The following is a 25,782-nucleotide window of genomic DNA, read 5'->3' as shown; positions in this document are numbered from 1 at the left end:
CTTGCAGCTGAGTAGCTGCAATCGTACTGTTGGTTTTTCGATACCTTGGCGCACCATTTTGGTACTTCTCCGCGAATGTTTGATAGGGCTTTTAACCTTATCTGTAAATAACGCCGTCACACTAGTCACAGGGTGCTCCATCAACAATTAAGACCATCTGGTAAAACGAGCTGCATTTGATATCAATTTCATCACTTTAAGGCATTGCTAGCTGCAACCTCGAATAATAGAATTCCAATCACCCCTCCAAACCAAAGGGCACGTCAACAGTGGTTCGTGAGTGGTGAATGAATGTGAAGTTAAGAAATCGCTCTTTGATAATTAATTCCCCAAATGCGACAGTTACATATACCATCCTCATGAAGGTTTAAAAGCCATTCTGTTACCCGTCTTCTTCATTTCATTTCATTTCTTATGTTGTTTCAGACGAATATTAACACCGTTAACAATGATAGCCTTGAAATCCAACGAAGAATCTCTCTAGCCAACAAGTGCTACTTTGGACCAAGTAGGTAAATGATTAGTAAGGTCCTCTCTCGACGAACAAAACTAACACTAACACTCTGCCTGTCCTAACGTATGGCGCAGAAGCTTGGGCGATGACAATATCCAATGAAGCGTCACTTGGAGTGTTCGAAAGAAAGATTTTGTGGAAGATGTTTTGACCTTTGCACGTTGGTTACGGCGAATATCGCAGGCGATGGAACGATATTAGACATGGCGCAGCGAAGAAGAAAGGCCATGTTTGCGTTGGAAAGATCAGGTGGAGAAGGACTTCGCCTCAAAGACTGGCGCTCTTTGTTAAACTCGGCCAAAATCGCGAAAGCGGTTATCGCGCCAATTAAGAAGAAGATAAATATATATTCTTAGTAAAAAAAATTGCTGTAAACTACTACGCAAAGGTCTTAATTACTGAAAACAGCATAAACATCCCCCACATAGGTATGTACGGGCAAGGCTTCTGCAGTGACAGTCCTTAGTCGGGTAAAAATGCGGCTCGTTCCGATGGTGGATGCCCATGAGGGCCGTCTTCTAGAAGTGCGGAGACTTAAGCGACAGTATTTTTGCAGTGATAGGTTAAAAAACATTTATATATAATTGATTTCCAATTTAATTAAATTAAAAAAATAATAATAAGTTACTTTTTTTTACAAAACACACTAAACTTAAAATATATGTTCCAAATGAGACGCCCTATAGATGAATAAAAACTTTTTTCTCTGACAAGCTTTTGTGCTCTAATGAAAAGTGAAAATAGCTAAAGCATTACGATTACTTCAGCTTCGGTGAAAAGCGAAATTGAGCAAATTCTGCCAGCTCATTTTACACGTACTCATACACTCGTCCAATCAGTTGTTTTTCAGAAGGTAACGAAGTCAATGACTGTGTTGATTCTTTCGTATAACACCAACACAATCTCACTTGTTTCGTAAACGAATCGCTGTTATGATCCCGGTTCCGTCAGCCAATCAGCGGATTTGTTCAAATTCACTATAAGCCGGTTAACAGTCTGATATTGGCCACATCTTCTAATTTTTTTCCATCAAGTATCGATAGCTGAACTAACTGATAACAAAAACTGTGTAGGTGTGTGAATTTATTGATTAACTTGACAGTGACACAAATATTCGTTTATTAGATCATTATAAAGTGAATTAAAGGGGGTCTCTCGCCACCCAATATCTAACAGCATATACCTATATGAGCAAAAGCCTTTGGCTTTATCTTTGCTGTTACACATTTTTCATTGTCCATTAGTCCACTATCAATTTACGAAAGCTGCCTTCTGCCCCAAACTCTGCCTCATAGGGCCGAACTTCACCAGAGCGCAACTCTTCAATTGTGCCGTAATTGACTTCGTCTTCGAAATAATCACGATAACTCCTTAACAAATCCTCCATATACGAAATGCATTCATGTAGATGGCCATTCACGCCGCCATATTCCTCAGGCAAACACTTTTGTGGTACATACTGGTATAGATCCTTCAGAGACTTGATCATAAATAACTGTGATGAGGAATGGAAAATATTGTTTTATTTAAGTGCGAAAATATTTCATAAAAAAAAATATTATTAGGTCTTGTGTCTTACCGGTGGAATTGTTTCCCTTTTGACATGCAGTGTCTTCAACACAGTCAACCAATTTTGTATCTCTTTTGGTGCATTCAAGCAGTAGATCACATTTATGCGTAACGGACTGCAATAATTCATCCAATACCACCATTTCTTAAACAGACCTCCATCTAATTGGGCTGCATGCTCAACAGCCATATTTGACATGTCAATTATCTGACAAACTCCGACTATGGCCGCATTGTCATTTTCCTGTGCTATCATTTCCATAACCATCATATTGTAGGCCATAATCTCACGCATGTGGCAGCGTTTGGGACAGCATCCACCCATACGGGATATCATTATGGCAGCATGATCGCTGCATCTGGGAAATTCCGGGAAGTACTGAAGGCTGTGAGATAGAAATAACAATGAAAAATATCGTAACGAATTAAATAAAAAAATACTTTACTTGCAAAATGGCGCAAAATTAATCATCTGTTTTACTGAATATGAAAAAAATTGATTTTGAGTAATGGAAATCTTTATTTTTATTTATTTAATTAATTAATTTATTTATTTATCAAGTCAATGAATAGGTATAGTAGATTATTATAGATTAAGTAGCCCTATTTTAAGGTTAATAGACATAAAAAGAAAAATAGAGTACAATTAAACTTTTTATAATATTGTAAATATTCAAAAATTTCAATAGGTGATCTATTGAAAATGAAAAATCTCAACACATTTCGAGATTTTATTGAACTCAAATAAGGCTATAGTAATGGGATCATTTCGAGCATAAGCATATTTTAAGGAACCGACATTAAAAAACTCCGATGTACGAAGAGCTCTGGCCGCAATATTAAAGATAATCCTCTCTAGAAGCATCGAAAAGTCCAAAGCACCGCGGATCAAATAAAAAATGCAAGATAAAGATAAAATAAGTTCTCCTGTTTTGCAACGATTTTAAGTTAATCAGTAATCATCGCGCTTCATAGTTAGGGAAAGCGTAAATTAAAATTTCGCAACGCGAAATGTCAGAATACTTTCGTTCAATTCCGGCAGCATGGCACCGGAGGCCAAATGAAGGATGCATACTCAAGTTTGGAACGCACAAACCTCATATACAAAAGCTTCAGCGTATAACGGCCGGAGAAATCGGAGCTATGTCGCCTAACAAAAGCAAGCATGACATAAGATTTGGTAATAATAAAATTTATATGAGTAGCAAAAGTGAGCTACGAATCAAATATTACCCTCAATCGATATAATCATCCGAGAAGGCAGCTAAATTGGATACTGTTGAGCGTCTCGCAAAAAAGCCATACTGCTCCGGGCGCCCCATGTTCTTTACAGTAAAAATCATGGCTCAAGCTGTCTAGCTCACAACTTTCAAATATGCATGATATTTGACATCATTTGCAAAAATTGCCCGAGGCGGAAGTGCCGTAATTATTACAAGCAATATTAAACACTACGAACAAGAAAAAGTCAGCACCAATGAATTCCAAGCCACCACCATTACAATTAATGCTGGAGGTGATCTAGCATTGACAGCTGTTTATAGTCCTCCAAGGCACCAAATCAAATACGATCAATATGTCCATCTTATTGAGCGTCATAAAACAAAATTCATTATGGGCGGTGATTTTAATGCTAAACATATCCATTGGGGATCTAGGCTAACAACCACTAAAGGAAGGGAGCTCTTCAAAGCGCTTCAACAAACAAACTGTAACACTGCATCTTCATGGATACCAACGTATTGGTCATCTGATCCACAAAAAAATCAGGACCTTATCGATTTCTTCATCACCAGAAAAGTCTCCAGTGCTTATCTTAATATTGAAAATGGGCTAGACATGAATTCAGATCACTCGCCAATCTATCTAACTCTCAGCGAAACGGTAGTGTTACGTGATCCAGTTCTCAAATTAACTAGTCAATTTACCGACTGGGATTATTTCCGCAAAATGTTAGAAGAATCTGAAGACAATACGTTTCCAATGGAATCAACAACAAAGATAGATGACGAAGTTTTAAAACTGACGAGAGAAATACAACACTCTGCTTGGTCGAGCACACCTCCTTTAATGAAAATTTCCGCTGACCACAAATACACAAAAGATATAAAAGAAATGGTGCTAAAGCAGCGAAAATTGCGGCGTAGGTGGCATCAAACAAGATCCCCTGTTGATAAAGCAGCTTTGAACAAAGCAGCGAAAGATCTCAGCCATAAAATTAAAGAATACAAAAATCAATCATTTACAAACTACGCACAGCAATTAAATAATAAAAGAGACACAAACTACTCACTATGGAAATGCACCAAAAAGCTTAAACAGCCAGCTAACCATAATCCACCAATCAAAATAGGCAATAATGGATGGGCGAAAACCAACATAGAAAAAGCAAACATATTTTCAGATTATCTAGCAAAAATCTTTACACCCAATAGCGACACATCACCAATACTAAATAATGATGGCATAGCCAATGATAATTATGGCGATATAGTACCCATAACTGAAGATGAGATGTGCGCCGAGATACTAAAGTTGAAGTCGAAAAAATCTCCAGGGTTTGATTTAATAACTGCCGAAGTCCTCAAACAAGTTCCACGAAACATCGTTACTAAGCTAACAATCATAATGAATGCTTGCTTTAAGCTGCAATACTTTCCAATCTATTGGAAAATAGCTGATGTCATCATGATTCTGAAACCAGGAAAGCCTCCAAACGATGTAGCATCATATCGACCAATTTCACTGTTGCCCATCTTGTCAAAACTGTTGGAAAAATGTTTGATAAAGCGCCTGAGCAATATCATAGAAAATAAACAAATAATACCAACACACCAATTTGGATTTCGCGCGCGCCACTCAACTCTTGACCAAATTCACAGATTAACTCATATCATCGAGAACACATTTGAAGAAAAAAATGTCTGTTCAGCTGTATTTCTCGATGTCTCTAAAGCTTTCGATAAAGTATGTCATGCTGGCCTGCTGTGGAAAATAAAGAATGTACTGCCAACAAAATGTTTTAATATCTTAAAAACCTACCTGTTTGAGCGCTATTTTCGCGTCAGGTACGAAGATGAGTTCTCTGAAGTGAAAGAGATAAAAGCTGGTGTGCCGCAAGGAAGTGTGCTTGGACCTCTTCTCTATCTACTTTTCACTCACGACCTGCCAAACAGCAGAAATTGCTTTATAGCAACATTTGCTGATGATACTGCAATATTAACCGTCGGAAAGACAGAAATAGAGTCTACTATACAACTGCAGTTTGCTATCAGTAAAATATACAATTGGACAGATAAGTGGCACATTAAACTGAACGAAACAAAGCCTGTACACATCAACTTTACAAACAAACAGACCAACTACCTGCCAATATACATAAACAGCATTAAAGTAGCATACTCTAATACAGCAAAGTATCTAGGTATGACGCTCGACACGAAACTTAGGTGGAGTGCGCACGTGAAAAAGAAAAGAGAAGAACTGGACCTAAAATTCCAAAATATGCATTGGCTAATGGGTAAGCAATCAGCGTTATCCGCACTCAACAAGATACTGCTTTACAAACAAATTCTCAAACCTATCTGGACCTATGGGATTCAGCTATGGGGTTGCACCAGCTATAGTAACACAGCGCATATACAAAGATTTCAGACTAAGGCACTCAAGCATGCAGTTTGTGCTCCATGGTACATTAGGACGCAAGATCTAGAACGTGACCTCAATATTGATTCGGTTACGGCAACCATAAAGAAATTTGCAAAGTCGCACGCAGAGCGACTAAGCAAGCATGTGAACAATGAAGCCTTGATTCTTAACGATAATACAAAATGGAAACGAAGGCTCAAACGTAAAAAACCTCTAGATTTAAACTAATTAATAAATAAAAATCAGTTAAAAGTATGAATTGTATTTTGCTGAGGATTAACTCAAATTATTTGTTGTAACAAAACTCCACAAAAATTGCTCGTTAGTATATATATGTAATGTTATACTAGTTGCAATGAAAATACTAATAACTAAAAAAAAAAAAAAAATTTGCAAAAATTATAAACCTTTCGATAGGATGATTAGTTTTGGGACAACTTATATTTTAAATTTTTCCAGTTATGTTAAGTTTACGAAATGAGTAAAATAAATGTTTCGAAACTCGTTTGCTTACATATTTTTTTAAAATATAAATATTTTTGCATAAATAAAATTTATTTATGATAAAATAGCAAATTTCTAATTCCAATTTTAATTTCAACTTCTACCATTTTTTCGTTAATCCCAAGCCGTTGTTTGGTGATATTTCAAAAATTATATGACGGGGAAAAGTTATGTGGATTCTCTTGCTCAGCAGCCCTAATTGATCGCATGGTAGCCGACAACCATGATTTTGTCCTCATTCAGGAGCCATGGATCAATGAAGGGCGCATTTGCGGATTGAGGACACCGAAATATAGGTTATACACAGCGGACTGTGAAGGTAAATCAAGATCTTGTATTATGGCAAAAACAGAACTAACCATATTTATGATCCACAAATATAGCAATACAGACACAACTGCGATAAGCTGGGAGACAGGTGGTAACTAGCACCAGCTATGGTCTTTTTATATGGCAATGCATATTCATTCTCTGATCACAGATATATAGAATGCACGCTCTAGGAAGAGGTCATTCAACCTAAGGCACGAAAATTCAGGAACCCTAGGCAAATAAACTGGCTAAGATATTCTCAAGAACTAGCAAAACGTTTGCCCACGGGTCCCCCTTTCAACCCTTCTATTATAGAGACATTAGATAACATGGTCAATAGACTGACTAATTGCTGCAACCAAGCCCTGCATAAGGCTTGTCCAGCAGCTAAGCATAGAGGGAAGAATAAGCCACCCGAACTGAAAAAGCTACAAAAGAATTGCAGGAAACAATTCAACAGAGCCAAACTCTCCCAAAGCGAAAACGAATGGGACCTGTATTATGACAAACTGAAAATATATAAGAAAGGAAAGTAAAAAGTCTTCATGGAGAACTTCTTGTGGGGAGATCGAGACTACGGGAGAGGCATCTCGACTGAGAAAAATCCTAACCAAGTCTGCTCAATAGAATCCAGTGAAGTATCATTAGACTTATTACTAAATACTCACTTCCAGGGATTTCAGAGGAAGAGATAACCGTCCATATCCCAACTTCGGATGCGGTACTAGGTTCCGACATCCTCAACATTGTCACAGAAGCCAAGATAACTTGGGCTATAGAAAACTAATATACCAACCATATAAAACACCGGGATCAGATGGGATAATCCCTGCGCAACTACAACAAACATTGGGCAACATTATGAAATGGCTGATAACCATATTCAGAGCAACATTACGACTAAATTACGTCCCCCTAAGGTGGAGGGAAGATGGGGTTGTTTTCATACCAAAGGCTGGTAGGACTAGGCATACGAAACCTAAAGACTTCAGACCTATTAGCCTTTCCTCATTTCTATTAAAGACGTTAGAGCGATTAATAGACGAATTTATAAGGGAAAACTTGACACCGTCGCTACTCGCGAGATCACAACATGCATACTCTAAAGGTAGATCCCCAGAGACAGCATTAAAATCACTAGTTTCAGAGATAGAGAAATAAATAGAGAATAAAGAGTATTCTCTGGTAGCCTTACTAGACATAGAGGGCGCTTTCAACAACTTCCTACCGGGGGCCATAACAAGCGCAATGACTAATTTTGGTGTCGCCGAGGGCCTTGTGAAGGTTACAGAACAGTTGCTACTAGGCATGTTTGTAATTTCGACAATGGGCCCCTCGACGATACGCAGATTCGTCAAGAGGGGCACCCCTCAGGGCGGTGTACTTTCTCCTCTGCTGTGGATTCTGGCAATGAATCAATTGTTGAAGAGGCTAGAGGAAAGGAGGAAACACGTAGTGGCCTACGTGGACGATGTTGCAATGTTAATAAGAGAGAAATTTCCAGATACCCCCTGCAAAATAATGCAAAATGCTTTGAACGATGAAGGCCGGGGGGCTGCATCGAGTGGTCTTGGGATAAAATGGGGTCTAACCCCAAAAATAGTACACTGGCTATATATAGCAGTGGTACGGCCTATCATGACATACGGTGTCTTAGTATGGCGGCCAACACTCGAGAAAAGAACAACAATAAAATCCCTAGAAAGTATTCAAAGCGGGGCTAGTCTCTGCATAAGCAGGGCACTAAAGACTACGCCCACGGCAGCGATGAATGTCATGCAGCACCTATCACCGATTGAGGCCTACAACAAACAGCTGGCGGTGAAATCGGCACTTGGGTTAAGAAAATCTTCTAACTTAGCCACTAACAGAAGACCTGCTAGCCCTAAATAAAAGTATGCTCACAACAAGAGATATAAACATATATTCAGATAGCCAATCGGTACTGAAAGCTTCAAAATCGCCTAATATTAACTCGAATACTGTAAAATAATGTATCGAAGTTTTGACAGAACTATCACAGTACTTTGTAATAAACCTGCTCTGGGTGCCGGCTCATAGAGGCATAGAAGGCAACTGCAAAGTAGATGAACTAACGAGATTGGGTACCACATTACCGATCCTTGTGAGATGCTTATAGATAAACACACTATCAGTGCTGCCAACAGGCTATGCTCTCAATCCCTAGCCTTTGCAACTAGTAGAATGACGCGGTCGGAATGGAACTTGGGCCGCATAAACCGACTGTTGAAACTAAACAGGAAAAACATGAGACATTTTCTCTGGGTCCTAACAGGGCATTGTCTGATTGGCAGGCATGCCAGCAGATTGGGAGCGCCCTATAACGACTATTGCAGAAGCTGTAACGACATCGAAGAAGAAGATACTATAGAACACTTGCTAAGTGGGTTGGCTTTGGATAGAAGAAGGTTCAATATTTTAGAAAAGGTTCCCTGAATAACTTGGCAGAAGTAGTCAATATAAAAATAACAAGTCTTGTTAGATATATTAAAGCCACAGGTTGGTTCGACAATGTAGAGTGAGGAGAGGGGACAGCCCCGGTGGTATCACAATGGGCCTACAGAAGACCTAGGTGTGTCAACCGACAACCACTATACCTACCTACCTACCTCTTGCTTAGCAACCGAGTTTACCAGAATTGAGTGGTTTGGTTCGCCTCTCCGCAGATAATGACAAACGTCCGAGTGTAGTTCTGCCATGAAAAAGCTCCTCATAAAAATATTGATCTTCGGAGTCGGCTTGAAACTGTAGCTCCCTCTATTTGTGGAACAACATCAAGGCGCGCACCAGAAATAGGAGGAGGAGCTCGGCCAAACATCCAAAAAAGGTGTACGCGCTAATTATATGTATATATATCTTTATATAAATGCTCACAACACCGACGAAGAAAGAAATTATACAAATTCAACTAGATTTTTTAGAGTTTAGACTAGCCATTTATTGCAAAAAAAATTAAATGAATAAAACTCCTTACCCAAAATCTTTCTAGGAATTGTAATTAAAAACCATGGGATTGGGAAAAAAAGTTTGTGGAATTTTCTAATATTCTTATTTTTATATAAAACGTGAAAATTCTAATTTTATAAATAAAATAATTATACTAAACACAAACAGAAAAATAGCTAAAACTGGTGAAAGTGTTGATGTGCTATTATTTTGTCCGGGATGGTCATTAGGTATGAATAGTTGGCGAAGCGTCACAAAGAAAAGTTTATAAATACTAAATAGCGAAGATTTCCACTTCGACTCAAACTGACAAACAGTTGTAAAGAGGGAAGGGAGGTTCAACAACTTACTCTTTGTATTTTGAAAAGAGAAAATTTAAAAAATATATATTTGAGCGCTTCTCTCACATACCCCAATTGATTAATTGCTAAGATGTTCTCTGTCACACGGCGATGAGATATAATTTCCGGAAATTTGTTATGAAAATTAAAAAAGGCGTCAATGCGTTTCTTTGTTTCTTCCAAACTATAGCGACAACGTCTCAGGAAAGCAATCAGGAAATCAGCCGAAGTACGTGCCCGCAAATAACGTTGCTGATATATCCAGGTGCGCAATATAATCAGATCCTGATTGACTCGCTCCGGTGATTCATTTAACTCCTCGCGTGCAATTTTCGCCAATTCCGGTGGCAAAGGACGCATCGTTAGAGAAAGAAGATTATTATTGCTAAATAAATCAAATAAATTCACGTCTGCACGATACTGAAAGTGGGCTGAAACTAATTTGAAATAAGAATTTCGTTAATTAATGTACTATTGAGTTGGTGATTATACGTACACATTGGTATATATGTACAATATATACATATATTGTTAAATAGATGATCTCAGTCTATAGAAAGATAACAATACGTGATTCATTTACCGCAGAAATGATGACACCGATACGAAATTAATACAAATATTTTTTATCCATTATCTGGAATATTTAATTAGAGGATATAGCGCGTAGGTTAGTTGAGCCTATTTGTGTGTAATTTTTGATACGAGTTTTCACTGTATATTGTCTCTCTTTGTTTTACGGTTGATAGGTATATAGAAATCGGCAGGTACTTGAAATACAATTTGATAACAATCAGGCATATCTGGAGAATCATCATGAAGTAATAACTATAATCAAAATTCTGAGAGATTATCGCTGATAAACTTCCTCACTTTTTCCAATTAGAACTGAAAATGCATAGCTACACTGTTAGGACATTAAAAGCTAATTTGTGTTAATAGATTTTCATTTGATATCTCTTTTGAGGGATAATAGAGTATTAAATTGTGTACTCCTATCATTTATTTGAGTCACGAGTTTGACCAATACAGGTCTGTTCACTTAAATACAGGGTCCGGCACTCGAAGTGTAGCCAATTAAAAGGACCATGAATTTTGTTTGGAATTTAAAGTAAAAAATGTTTGAAAATAATACAAAATTAAGAATCAATTTACGATATGATCACCTTTTGCCTTGACTATGATCTTGATGTAACTTGCAGATATTTTGGCCCACTCGCGGGCAATGGCTTCTTTCAGCGCCTCGAGACTGGTGAATCCTTTAGTTCGGACCTTTCTCTCCAAAACGGCTCAAAGAGAATAATCCATTGGATTCGCGTCTGGTGAATTTGAGAGCCGTTGTGTGGGCGTTATGAAGCTCGGAACGTTGTTTTTTATCTATTCTTGGTTCACTCGAGCTTTATAAGCCGGTGCCGAGTCCTGTTGAAACGTCCATGGTCTGTCACCGAAATGTTTGTCTGCCTACGGCTTCAAGGCGACCTCCAGAATACTTTCCCGCTAATATTTCACATTTACCTTGACGTCAGGCTCGATGAAAACCATTGGGGAGCGTTCATCCGCGGTTACAGTGGCCCAAGCCATTACCTGCGCGGGGGCCGCCTCCTGGTGGCCAATCGATAACTCAAATTTTCGTATGAACGATCGATCATATGACCCCATCGTTTTCTGAGTTTACGAATTGCTCAATTTGAAAAACTTTCTGGTCAGAAAATACAATATTCGGAAATTGCCTGCTTTCGGCCAAGCGAAGCAACTCCTTCGCTCTCTCAAATCTGACTTGTTGCTGCTTTGGTGTGAGATCATGCGCCTTTTGGATCTTGTAAGGCTTGACTTTGAGATCATTTTTCAGTATGCGGCGGATGCTACGGTTAGATATTTTCTTTTACCATTTGATTGGTACTTCGTCGGGGACTGCACTCAAGTCGCTTCTTTACTGTTTGAACCATCTCACGTGATGTTGCAGTCGTTTGATGACCACCTCTATGACATTTCGCTAGGCTACGTGTCATTGCAACGAGTAATGGTGCGATAAACAAAAAGTTAATTTTCTTTCTTCTTTTCTTTTCTTTCTTTCTCATCGAGCACGTGATGTCACGAACAATCGCTGGTTGTGATTTTCCAGCCAAATATAATGCAATCACAAAATTACGTTTGAAATCTATTACTGATTGTCTTTTTTCGCCTTTACTCTCGGCAAAATGCTTCCGCGCGCTTGTAAACAATACTCTGGACTGTCATTTAGCTAACTAACATACAGCTGATGCCCGTGCATCAATAAAATAAAGACAATACTTTGTACGGAATTAAGTTTGAAATTCTTCAGACCGACATTCAAGCGTTCGAGGGAATGGCAGTATAGCCAATATTTCAGAACAGAAACTTGTATTTGGACCGTAATCACAAAATATGTAATAGTGAATTTCTTAATGAATATATATTTCTGTATATAAATATATATATATATACATATGAACATTATGGCGGTCAAATTTTCTTCTGACATCGTTCCGAGCAAATTCAGATTCTACATGGAATCAGTTCAATGCAATGCAAATCAAATTCGAGCTCCACAAATTTTGAAAGATACAAACTTTAATTAATACCTAGTTAATATGCAATAATATTTACCAAAGTATTATTAATGGTACGAAGTATTTATTTTTTATATCTATTTTTCATTTAATGAGCCCCATGATGTTGTTTCAAAGCAAATTATTTGCAATTTTTTAGTATTGTAAGAGGAAATGTAGTTGTATGAATTTTTTTCTTTGAAAAAAAAAAAACGTGTTTATAATGTTTTTTATTTTTTCTAATCCTAATTTAAATTTTTTTGTTGGAGGCACATTTTTTCTACTTTCTATCTTCATTGCCACTCATTTTTCATAGTTATTAAAACTAGTTTAATTTAGGGTGCTCGAAATTCTCTTTAGAGCTACTGTTCCAATGGAACTTTTTTTTGACTAAAATATCATTATGCAACAACAACAATTTTTATGATTTTTCTTTTAACTCTTGGTGGAGCATTGGACATCATATAGATCGTATAAAATGCTCATTACCCCGAATTCCAGTGTCAGATACGTTTTTGCGGTACATTTGTATGCACATATGAGAGTTTAACATCAAAACGTTTGGATTTGCACGTTTGCAGGTTTGGTTTTGAATATGTTCTGCGAGACAGTATTTAAATATACAGACCTATTACTGATTCCGTTGGAGATCACAACGTAGCAATGTCGGAAAAACGCTATTCCTTTGTCGGGGGGGACATGAAATAAAGAAAAATAGTTAAAACGTTTTATATAATTGTTTACAGTGAAAAAACATGTTAGGAAAATGCTAAATGATTTACATTTTTCAATTAATTTTTTCCATAAGTCTAGACCACACAGCGATCAATAGCGATCAGAGAGGTTGATTAAAATGCTGACAGAAAGACCAGAATGAATTGAAAATAATTTATTTAAATTTTCTTATAAAGAAGAAATGATGAGATTGATAGCCAGGCATTCCTACTAGAAACCGCAGAATACTCTTTATAAGGCCTAGTGCTCATTTATAACTTGGACCAAGTGCATTTATACGCAAATTTGCTATACCTTTAATATTTAAATCAATGCCACTTATTAAATGAAAACAAATATTTGTAATTGATATTTTATGAATTATAAGTATAAACAGAATACAACATCAAGTTTAATTTAAAAAAAAAATTAAAAAATGTCTTCAATCGAAAATCCTCAATGAAACTTAATGTGAAGCAAGTGAATTTGATATTGTTATTTTTTTATAACGGCGTATACTTGATTGTCCAAATTAAAGGGATTACAAGTTTCCCTTAACATTTTGCGCTAATCCCGTAATTACCTCTTTTTTTATTTTCCTCCTCTACCAACAAAATTGCTGCAGAAACTGAATATATTTTAATTTTAAATATACTTGTTTTATTTATTAAAATAATGCTTTCTATGTCAATTACTATCAACGATGAAAAAAATATATCTGAATTTCAATTAAAAAGTCGGTAGCTCTAAATCGAACTTAACTAGCATTTTTCCCGAACTCGAGAACGCATTCATCAAACACATCATTACTGAAGGCGAAACGTGGGTTTGTGAGTACGACTCGTAATTCAGACATCAGACGAGTGACGAGTGAGACAGTCAAAAACGAAAGCGATGACCACAGTGTTTATGGATTACAACGGTATTACACACCACGAATTCTCCCAAGAAGGTCAGACAGTTAATAAAGGCATTATTTGGGCGTTATGAGACGTTTATGTGAAGCAATTCGCCAAAAAAGAGTTATTTCTGTTTGATCGAGTCAAAAACTACTACGTGGAATGCGTTTTAACATTTGAAAGGAAGTAATGGAAAAATCGAAGACGTCTCTGAGGCTATACCGGAAATAGAGTTCCAGAAATGTTTTAAGAGCTGAATACATCGCTGGCATAAGTACGTTGCAGTTGATGGGGAGTACTGAGAGTACTTTGAAGCCGATAATATCACTTTTGAGTAATAAAGTAAACTTGTATTTTGAATTTTTAAACTATATTCCGGAAGCTTTTTGATCAAGGAGGGATATCAAAATGCTTAGAATGAGCAAGCATCTTTCTGTGCGCTCTATAAAAGAAAACTTGGTATACATTTTACTCCTGCCCAAGGAAGGCTGGGACTGAAAATGGTCTAAATCGGCCAACAACCACGTCCACCTTCCAAAAAAAGAGATGCGACACAACTGCAATTTTGGAAAATCGGTATTGCCACGTCTACTTGAACGTAAATTCATTTATCACGATAAGGACTTTCAATGACCCCCAAACTTGGTACATTTGTACATTTGCTTCTCATCTCATTTGAATTCGCTTTAAATATTATTGATATTAGAGAAAACCACACCCATTTTCTTATGTGTTAAGAATGAATTTCTGTCCGCCTATCTGGTCATACAAGTTATAAATCTCATTGTCTATGAGTTTGTCTATTAAATTTTAATAAAAGCCTCCCTAATTGTTAAAGTCAAAACCATATTAAGGCGAACAACAAATTTTATAAAAAGGAAGAACAAAGTTTATATAATCTATCAATTCATAAAAAATAATTTTTGGAACTTTCATTCATCAATTTTTACTTGCTTTTTCAACTTGTCCAAATTTATTTAAATTAGTTAAGTGATATTATGTTGGTACAAATACCAATTTCTAGCATTGAGAAAGGATAGAAGATGAACTATTTCGACTGCAAAGAAATCTGGTGGAATTGTAGTTTAGAATTAATAGGTTTGGCTGAATATTTGTAAATATTGGGTATGGGAATAAGTTTCCGCCCTTGTAAAAGATGTTGACAGATCAACCGTTGGTAAACGTTTGAACGTGATGGCAGTGGTCCAGAAAGCAGGTAACTGGAAGCCACATCAATTGAAGGAGAGGGATATCGAGAGACGTTCGCTGACGTGTAAGATGCTTTCTGAACGGCAGAAAAGAAAAGGTTTACTACATCGCATCGTAATTCGCGATGAAAAATTGATCTATTATGATAGTCCTAAGCGTCGAAAATGTTGGAGCCTGCCATGTGAACCAGGTCCAATGACAGTGAAAAAAAAGTCATGCTTCAAAGGTTATGTTATGTATCTAGTGGGATCAGAAGGGTGTCATCTATTATGAACTCCTTAAACCATCGGAAACCATCACTGGCGATCGTTATCGGCTGCAGCGAATGCGTTTGAATTGAGCTCTAAAAGAAAAGCGATAGATATGACAAATTGATTTTGCTGCATGACAACGCCAGGACACTGACGGACTGAGTTGGGAAATCTTGCCCCATCCGCCATTTTGCCCAGACATTGCACCTTCGTATTACCATCTGTTCCGAGGAATACAGTCTAATTGGGGAGCGGTGCACTTCTTACGAGAGCGTCGCAAACTGGCTCATTGAATAGATAAAGTCAAAAGAACTCGAATTTTTCGTCAGAGGAATCCGTATGCTGCCTGAAAGATGGAGTAAAGTTATAGCTTCCAATGGCACATACTTCACATAATTTCATGTATAATTTAATTTTTGAAATAATTCGTAACTTTGGCTAAGAAAGGTCGTAAACTTATTCCCATACCCAAAATTTACAAGTAATACGGTATTGGCATATTAATGTGTGAATTTGGATAATGAGTTTGGTCTTCCAATTGCAAGATTTTCTCTTTTATATATTTATTGTTGGGGATTGCTTTTGGCGAATAGTTTTTCAAGACGTTTTAGCGGTGCAATAGAATTATTGATAACTTGTATGCAGATTATTAAGTGCAGGAAGCAATTCTACGTAATTCGATTTTCCTTATTATGAAATTTTTCACGCTCGAAATTTTCCATTCTCGTATAAATTTATTAATCCTTTGTTTCCTTTAAGCATTAAAAGAGAGAAAACCAAAACCACTTTTAAAAACTCATAAAACGTTGGTGGCATTTCGCAGTTGATAGGATGATCTTTCCGCTGATTGTGTAAGGGAATTTCTTCAACATATGGAGCCCGCCGGCAATAGTCATATATCTCAGCGTAAATGTTACTTGTCAACATCTTAAAACACTTTAATATGCAATGAAGCAGCAACAACAAAAATAAAGAAATAACTACAACTAAAGTATCAGCAACAACAAATAATCGAATATGCTTACAAGCAGTGTCAATTACCCCCTTCAATTGAGCTCCTACGACTCCAGTCATACAATGTGATCGTCTGAAAGAAAACAAGCGTCGTCAAGAACACTCATACATACACATATGTATGTATGTACATGGAAATAGGAAGGAGCTAATGAGCCATCATTAATATTATTTACACTCAAATACGAGTCATGCGTCGTCGTCGCACTTCACTGGAGGCATTCTGCGCATTCTGTGCAAAGTAAGAGAGGAGTCGCTGCAAGGTAATCGTACTTGTATGAGGGTGCCGTAAAGTAGCTGCTGCGTGTGCAAACTGTCTGCGAGATCAAAGCATATTTCCATTATTTGTTTTGAGTTATTCCAAATAATAAATATTGTCTGCAGCGAAATGCAGAAATAACAAGTCGCTTGTCAAAAGAATTTTAGAGGTGGGTCAATGCAACGCGGGGACTGCTTAGATTGCTGTGTGGATATCCTTGGGCACATAAAACAGAAACAGAAACAAAAACGTAGTATAGAAAGCACTCAACATTTCTCCTGGTGGTTGCAACATTTTCGACTTGTTGTTGTTGTGATGGTTGCCAAAAGCAATCACTAATCACTGCGACACCAACATGATCTTGTCAACAGCTGACACATTGTGTCAGACCAATTTGCAGTGAATGCGCTGCCGTGTCATGCATACTTGTATGTATAAGCCATCCTAGATGTGGCACTTAGAAAGCCAATATGTATGTATGTATGTAATATATATAAGTAAAGAACAGACATAAGTATATATGTTTATATGTATAATACGCACTGATTTGTAGGCCTATATGTAGGTTTGGAGATCTGCGCAAGTACATGCAATATATTTGCTGCTGTTACAAGCGGACTTGTCAGCACCCTTGATGCCCCTACATAACATAATTTCTTCTCAGTGACTTTTTTGTATCCAACTCGCTTTACAGCTCCCATGTCAAATCGTAAATTGAGTGATCAACGCTGTCAAACAGTAGAGCCATCGCGTACTCGCTGACGTTTACACGCTCCGCTCGTTTTGTTGTCGGTTGCATTTCAAGCATTAAATGCTGATCAAATTTCAAAGGCGCTGTGTGGCATCAATTTTATCATTTTCCCTACTATTTATATGTGTGCCTCTCTCTCGCTCTAGCTCTATCTCTGTTTTGATTCCCATCTCAAATTTGTTTGAGAGAGTTGAGCGTCCCACTTGATTGGCAATATCCGGATGTGTCTACTTGAGTTTTGTTGTTGTTTTGTATAACACATTAGTGCCCTAATCAGATGTGACACAACATTTAAGTGGCTCTAAAAGTGTTTGGAAATTTTCAAAAGTGGAGTTCCTAAATAGCATACATATATGCATGTATGAATGTATGTGTGTATAAATGACTTAAAATTTATATAAAATATAGACATCAGTCAGTACTACAATATATTTTGGAGTTGATTTTGTTAAAAAATGTTGTCTTGTGTGCATAAAAGTAGATGGAATGAGACTCGGACTATCTTGAATAGTTATTTTAAATATAGTAAAAGGTAAAAATATTTTATAAAAGCGCAAAATTGTTGGCGTATGCCGAAGATATCGACATCATCGGCCTTAACAACCGCGCTGTTAGTTCTGCATTCTCCGAACTGGATAAAGACGCAAAGCGAATGGGTCTGGTGGTGAACGAGGACAAAACGAAGTACCTCCTGTCATCAAACAAACAGTCGGCGCACTCGCGTATCGGCACCCACGTCAGTGTAGACAGATATAATTTCGAGGTTGTAAAAGACTTCGTTTATTTAGGACCCAGCATTAACACCGATAACAATGTCAGCCTTGAAATCCAACGTAGAATCTCTCTTGCCAACGAGTGCTATTTTGGACTAAGTAGGCAATTGAGTAGTAAAGTCCTCTGTCGACGAACAAAACTAACACTCTACAAGACTCTCATCATGCCCGTCCTAACGTATGGCGCAGAAGCTTGGACGATGACAACATCCGATGATGCGAGACTTGGAGTGTTTGAGAGAAAGATTCTGCGTAAGATTTTTGGATCTTTGCACATTGGCAACGGCGAATATCGCAGACGATGGAACGATGAGCTGTATGAGCTTTACGACAGCATAGACATAGCGCAGCGAATAAAGATCCAGCGGCTACGTTGGCTGGGTCATGTCGTCCGAATGGATACTAACGCTCCGGCTTTGAAAGTATTCTATGCGGTACCAGCTGGTGGTAGCAGAGGAAGAGGAAGGCAGGCCTCCTCTGCGTTAGAAATATCAGGTGGAGAAGGACTTGGCTTCACTTGGTGTGTCCAATTGGCGCCGGTTAGCACGAGAAAGAAACGACTGGCACGCTCTGTTAAACTCGGCCAAAATCGCGTAAGCGGTTATCGCGCCTATTAGGAGAAAAAGAAGAAAAGGTGCATTGATGGCCATTGCGTTGTACTTTCATCAGATTTATCAGAGTTACTCAAACTCGAGCTCAGCTGAGGTGAAACTTTGTAGAATACAAATCATAAATAAAATAATGAAATTTGCTAAGTGCTCTCGAAAACAACATAAAATAGTTGCTGTTGCCACCTGAAATCTAACATTTTGTTTGTCGAGGAGCATTTTTCTAATTTCCTGGCTTAAAATATATTCAAATAGCGTGCTCAGTAATGATAGCCCTTGACCCTTATTATATCAAAACGGTATTGCGAAAGATTAGTCAACACTGCTTTAACCCATATGTGCGTTGGGAGAAAGACACAATAAAAGTTGTCATATTTTTGTTAATGTGTGCAGGCATCGAACTATTAAAAATACTCAAAGTTTCGTTACCGTAATCGAGTTGGATCGATCTGTATATCCTATAGCTAAATTTTGTTGTCTACATATTTTGTTGTCTACATATTTTTGAGTCCAGTAAATTATTTCATATTTACTATTTACTTCCTCAAATTTGGAATTTCCATTAGAGTAGAAAATTTTTGAAGATGTTGAGTTTGCTAGCAGTCTTCTTCGTAGCAGCCAGCAATGAACTATTCTTCCTCAAAGTGATTCTCACATATTTTCGTGGAATCTGAGAATTGTATGCATGATTCAATTTATAAAGGTTTGCTCACTTGTGACATTAGAATTTTTATACTCCCTTACAAAAGGCTACATTTAAGAAAGGTGAAGAAAGTGGAAAAATTAAATCCCATTTGTTAAAAATGTTTTTTTTTTTAATTAAATGGAAACAAACTACCAACGTTTTAAAAAATATTTTTAAATTAATATTTGAATGTAAATAACATATTTTATTAGAATTATATTTTGTGAATAATTCTTAAATTTAAACCGATGGCGAAGTTGCGAAGTTTCTAAAACGAATTCTGATGTCCCCCAATTTCAAAATATCACCATTTTTGGCCTTTACATGAAAAAATCAGCTAAATGGCTATGTTTTTTCTTTATTTTTATTTATTTATAATAATATTTAAGAAATTTATTTTGTCAGAACATATGTAAATGAAATTTATATTAATTGAATTATAGAAAAGAAACTATACAGTTCGACCCAAATTGGGGGACTTCACAATTCGTTTTAGAGGTATGGTTCCTTCGGCAAAGTTTCTTATTTTGATCCCAAGAATATGATTTTCACAGAGCGATGGGCGATTTTTTCGCCTCCCCACAAATCGACCCGGCCTAATATATTTATATATATATAATTGGCGCGTACACCTTTCTTGGGTGTTTGGTACAGCTCCTCCTCCTATTTGTAGTGTGCGTCTTGATGTTATTCCGCAAATGCAGGGACCTACAGTTTTACGCCGCATCTGAATGGCAGATGGTTTTTTGTGAGGAGTTTTTTCATGACGGACATACACTCGGAACTTTGCCATTGCCTTCCGAGGGCTGACCGCAATTAAAAACACTGTTTCTGTAAATTGGTGTTTCATGCCTGGGGTTTGGAATGAGAACGCTTCCGAATGATAATCACCCGCCAACTCATTCGGCTAAGGTGGCCGCGCATATTTAGTTACGGTAATCTAATTAACACTTCCTGATTTTATAAAAGACAATAAATAATTCTGTGAGTTTAGATGTCTTTAAATTTGGTAATCAGCAAAACTGTTGTAAAATTGGCAGCTGTTGCACGCCTCAAAGGAGCACTTCAGATACACATAGATAACATTCATTTACGTACGTGGTATTTATAGCCATTTTAAAGGATATCTTTGAAAATATTGCCTGTGGGAATATGAATTAAATAACTCACGCGCAAGAACACATTTGAGGGGTTTTTAACAGCATCACATCCTGCGCATGGGCAGTCGTGGAAGGAAGTACTGCTATTTTTACTTTTAACAGTTGGTTAATGTGTATGTAAATACCGGAGGGACAATGGCCCTAATGATGGAATATTATGTAAGAAAATATGTATGTACATCTGTAAGTACCCTGCAGGAAAAGCCAAACTAGGAAAATTTCTAGTTCAGTTACTAGTATTTAATATAAGACTCATAGTAGTTCGACATTGACTAGAATGGTACTAGTTAAATGATCAGTTTGGAATCAAATTAGTTGATTTTTCTTTTAGACGAAAAAGTTTAAGCCTCGTCTTTGGTTTTATGGTTTTACGAGGAGTAGCAGATAAACTGCTGCTGTGGTATCACAAGGGATCGGCAACGGTCTGAGTGAGTTCATTTAGAGACCGACTTACACTTCTACTTACCTTCCTACATTAGCTCAGTTTAAGCTTTACAACGCCAAAAGAAATAATTATTATTCTTCGCTAATATCGGCACTGACAAAGCAAAAAATAATTACAGAAAAATTGATTCGATAAGATTCTGCGGAAGGGTCGCTTAAATCTTGTTTTCCTCTGAACTCTACAGAAGCTTAATTAATATGAATGAAAACCGGAAAACCATAATCATAAGAGTGTATTATCTTCGATCTCAAAAAACTGAAGAGAGTAAAGTATTAAATTTATTGTTGACAGATTTCTGCAATACGAAGTCTGTTTCAACATTCCATCAGCAAACATTTTAAAAGCGTATTTATCACCGATGTAAGGATGAAGCACAACATAGACAGTACCCACGGAAAAAGAGCTACAAGGTAAATAAATATTTCTATGCAGTTGTTTTATGCTTTAAACTTTTACTTAATGCTTTACTTAATATTGTTTTAGGTATTGGCCTTTCACGTAATGTCAAAGTAAATGTTAATATGTATTTTGATTAATCTCTTTTTCAATCTATTCAGCGCTGGTGAACCAGATACACAATTTAGAAAAGCATTTCAATTGAATAAAAGGGCCATCGCAGAAAAATCCTTCAGCAGCTGGACTCATGAAATGTTAATCCGATATTTACTATATATCATTCGTTTTATTTATATTCCTAAAGTGAATACCTCGGTCGCCATAATCGATTGGATTGGTGCGTGGCTACCATTCGAAATTCAGAGAGAACGTAGGTTCAAATTTCGGTGAAAGATCAAAATAAAGAAAGTTTTTTCTAATAGCGGTCGCCCTCGGCAGGCAATGGCAAACCAACGAATGTATTTTTGCCATGAAAAAGCTCTTCACAAAAAATGTCTGCCGTTCGGAGTCGGCTTGAAACTGTAGGCCCCTCCATTTGTAGAACAACATCAAGACCCAAAAAGGGTATACACACCAATTATACAAGGTGGCGCAAAAGTAACCTTGCGATGTTTTTTGGCTGTGATTTAAAAAAAATGAAAAACTTTGATTCTTCTTGTGGATTATTTTTATTTGGTCTTTTAATTTTTTTTACATCAAGTCGAGAATATGATGTCATGTAAATGGCCGCCGCCACAGTTGATTGCCATTTGAGCCCTTTTTATGGCATTTTCCATCACTTTGGCCAAAACTTCCGGCGATAGGTCCTCGCATTCTTGACGGATATTGTCTTTAAGAGCTGCAAGAGTCTGAGGCTTGTTGACATAAACCCGCGACTATAAAAAGCCCCACAAAAAGAAGTCTGAAGCGGTCAAATCAGCGATCTTGCTGGCCAGTTCAAATCGCCAAAGCGGGAGATTAGGCGCCCGGGAAATGCATCCTTCAGCATATCGGTTGTGGCACGCGCAGTGTGTGCCGTTGCACCACATGTTTTCCAATCCCAATTCATCAAGTTGCGGCAAAAAGAGCTCGTCGATCATTGCTCTATAGCGCTCACCATTCACAGTAACCGTTTGGCCCGCGACGTCTTCGAAGAAAAAAGGTCCGATGACTCCTCCAGCGAAAACAGCACACAATACAGTGACTTTGAGCGGGTATAATGGCTTTTCGTGGGTTACACGCGGATTTTCAGTGCCCCAGAAGCGTAAATTTTTCTTATTTACGTACCCGCTAAGATGGAAATGGGCCTCATCACTCATGATTATTTTTGATGAAAAATCATCTTCCGCTTGGTGGTGATTAAGGATGGCTTGAGCGTATGTTAGACGCGATTGGCGGTCAGCAGCTAACAGCTGATGCACCGTCTGGACTTTGTACGGAAACATCTTCAAATCTTGTACCAAAATTCGCTTTATAGACCGTCGACTGATACTCATTTGCGTGGCACGTCGTCTGGTCGATGTCGACGGCGCTTCCATGACATCCTCGGCTACAGCAGCAATATTCTCTGCAGAACGGCTACTCCAGGGTCTGCCACGCCTGGCAGCATCTCGTGTTGTGCCAGTCTCTTCGAGGCGAGCGGTTAAACGTCGTAGTGTTTCACCAGTAGGCGATGGACGGCGAGGAAATCTGCGACGAAATTCACGTTGTGCCAAAGTCACCGACCGATTATTGGTCAAATAAATAGTCAGCAATATTCCGCGTTCTGGAGCAGTGTAGCGTAACATTGTTTATTAACGTGTATTTCACATGTGTTTACTATACAAATGTCAAAACAGAACTGACATTAGGGGGCAATCGCAAAATTTATAGCATTTTCTGATAGGAGGATTACTTTAGCGCCACCTGTTATATATAAAGTGAATACCTAAAACTTCATTGCTTTGTTTTTTTTCAAAGATTTTGTTTAATTTTTTAGGGTTTACTTATTGCGTAAGTTTGAACTAATTTTTGAATGTTTAATCAATTACTGTACCTGTGTTCTGTATACACTCTTAATATGAGATATAATGTTTTAAAACGTTCGAATCGAATGGATATTTTTTTTTTTTAATTTTGTTTTTTTTTTGGTTTTTGTATTCTGCTGGACAATTGACAATTCGTAGGACGTCGGCCTGTTAAAAATAACAATTGGTAGCAAACAGATAGAACACGAACTAATTAAGCTAAAAAGTGAACTGTTGTAGTTCACAACTAGGATTTTTTCCTAGAGGGTAAATATGAATGTTTATGTACACAGCTACTTTAAATTCATCCTCATGCGTATACCTTACACACACATTACATGCATGTATGTGTGTTCATTCCTAACACGTTTTGCTTTGAAATTCATCAGAGTGAGCACTATTCAGAGTGATCGCATCAATTAATGAGGTAGAATAACAAACGCTGTTGGCGTAATCCATAAAGATGTGGTGGCGGAAATTCGTTCAACAGTTTAAATTTCGCGTGACGAAAACGTCATATTACAAGATAAAAAAAGTATAAACGGCTATATTTTACGTCATGTCAACAGTGACGGCATCCAATAGAAATTTGTAATATGTATATACATATGTAGATACATATTTACATATTTGTGTATGTACATAAGGCGGCGGCCGTAGCCGTGCAAACTTGTACGGGACTATTATTCTGTTGAGACTTCTATTGAGTTCAAAATCCACTGCAGTCAAGAAATATTGAATGATAGAACATTTTTTTCTTAATAGCGATGAAAAACTCTAAAATACATACATAACTATCTGCCATGAAAAAGCTTTTCATAAAAAACACCATCCATTTTTGGGAAGCGTACTAAAACTCGAGGACCCTGCATTAATTGGGCAACATGCAGAACACAAATTGGAGAAGATCGGCCAAACAGCTTAATAAAATAATATTCGCGTGAATATATACATATATACATATATACATACAAAAACGGTAACTTTCTTATTTTCCTCGAAATTTTTTTATTTATTTACAAAAAGAGTGGTTTCGAGAATTCTGTTCTGGTAATATGGTCTTTGAATAAAGAGGTACGCTGTGGTAGGCCAATCGAATTTAAGCATTTTTTTTCTATTTCCCAGGGTCTGAAGATTAGGCAGAAGACACTTTGGAATCATTTGGATAGCAGCTGATGTTAAAAAATGGGTCACGTATGAGAACGACATTAGAAAAAACAATTCGATTCAAATCAAAAAGAACCAAGAAACGTTTGCTATATTTGGTGTGATTGGGAGCAGATTGTGGTAACTAAGACAAGCACTTAATTCGGGCCTATACTGTCAACACCAGAACGCAAGCATATTTAAGAACGCACCCGAAGCTACGAGCGCTTCGATGGGGAAATCTGTATAATCTGTGGAATACTCTAGACCTGTTTCTAAGCGTATGTAATTTTATCAAGCATTTGCAAAATTTTATTGGTGGTACAAAACTGGCCTCGTGAGAGGCTCATCTAATATAAATAATAACTTCCTCGTTTGCGGAATTATGAAATTGTCTTCAAAATGGACAAACATTTTTGGAAAAAACGGCGTATATTTATGTAATATAAATCTAAGAATCGTAACTATGTCACGTGCAGCATCGAAATAAAGCGAAAAATGATAAGAACTTTGATCACCCTATTATCCAATCCACATAAGCATTTTTGATATGCGTTTTCATATGGCTTTTAACTCTTCCAGTCTAAATACCAATACAAATTAAGATATACTCTTTTTCCATTCGTTTAAGATTGGAACAGGTTTAAGACTTGACAAGCTTCACCAAATCAACTCTTTTGGTATATTACTGGTTCATTCGAAAGACCAAATGTTTCCATGATTATATTTATGTGGCTGCCTCGACTGGCTTCACAGTAGTGCATCCTGTTGACTCAGTTTTTCAAGACCTTGGGGACGGTTTCTGGCTCTATCGCACAAATGGCTTGCTCGATATTCACGCTATGGGCTGGAATTCATATACATATATCTTTCACGGAACACCAAGAAAAAAATCTAACGACGTCAGATCAGAGCTGCGATGTTGACAATTAACATCGCTGAAACAACTGCTGACACAATTACCGATCTTGTAACACTCACCGTTGAGTGAAATGGCGTTTGCAGTAGCATTTTCAAAGAAAAATGAGCCAATGATGCCATCGTTCCAAAACCCTAACCTAA

General features: G+C 37.3%; 1 protein-coding gene across 1 annotated transcript; it reads right to left on the bottom strand.

The window, feature by feature from the left end:
* Positions 1-1,598: 1,598 nt before the first annotated feature.
* On the bottom strand, positions 1,599-10,258 carry LOC128858317 (uncharacterized). The gene is made up of 3 exons (XM_054094486.1): positions 9,926-10,258; positions 2,094-2,469; positions 1,599-2,009 (listed from the first exon to the last, which is right to left on the bottom strand). Exons 1-3 carry the CDS (start codon positions 10,213-10,215, stop codon positions 1,755-1,757), a joined length of 921 nt encoding a protein of 306 aa, XP_053950461.1. The 5' UTR covers positions 10,216-10,258; the 3' UTR covers positions 1,599-1,754.
* Positions 10,259-25,782: the final 15,524 nt, after the last annotated feature.

This window comes from Anastrepha ludens, chromosome 2 (genome assembly GCF_028408465.1).
Source record: "Anastrepha ludens isolate Willacy chromosome 2, idAnaLude1.1, whole genome shotgun sequence".
Taxonomy (NCBI): Eukaryota; Metazoa; Arthropoda; class Insecta; order Diptera; family Tephritidae; genus Anastrepha; species Anastrepha ludens.
This window is presented reverse-complemented; position numbering and strand designations above follow the sequence as displayed.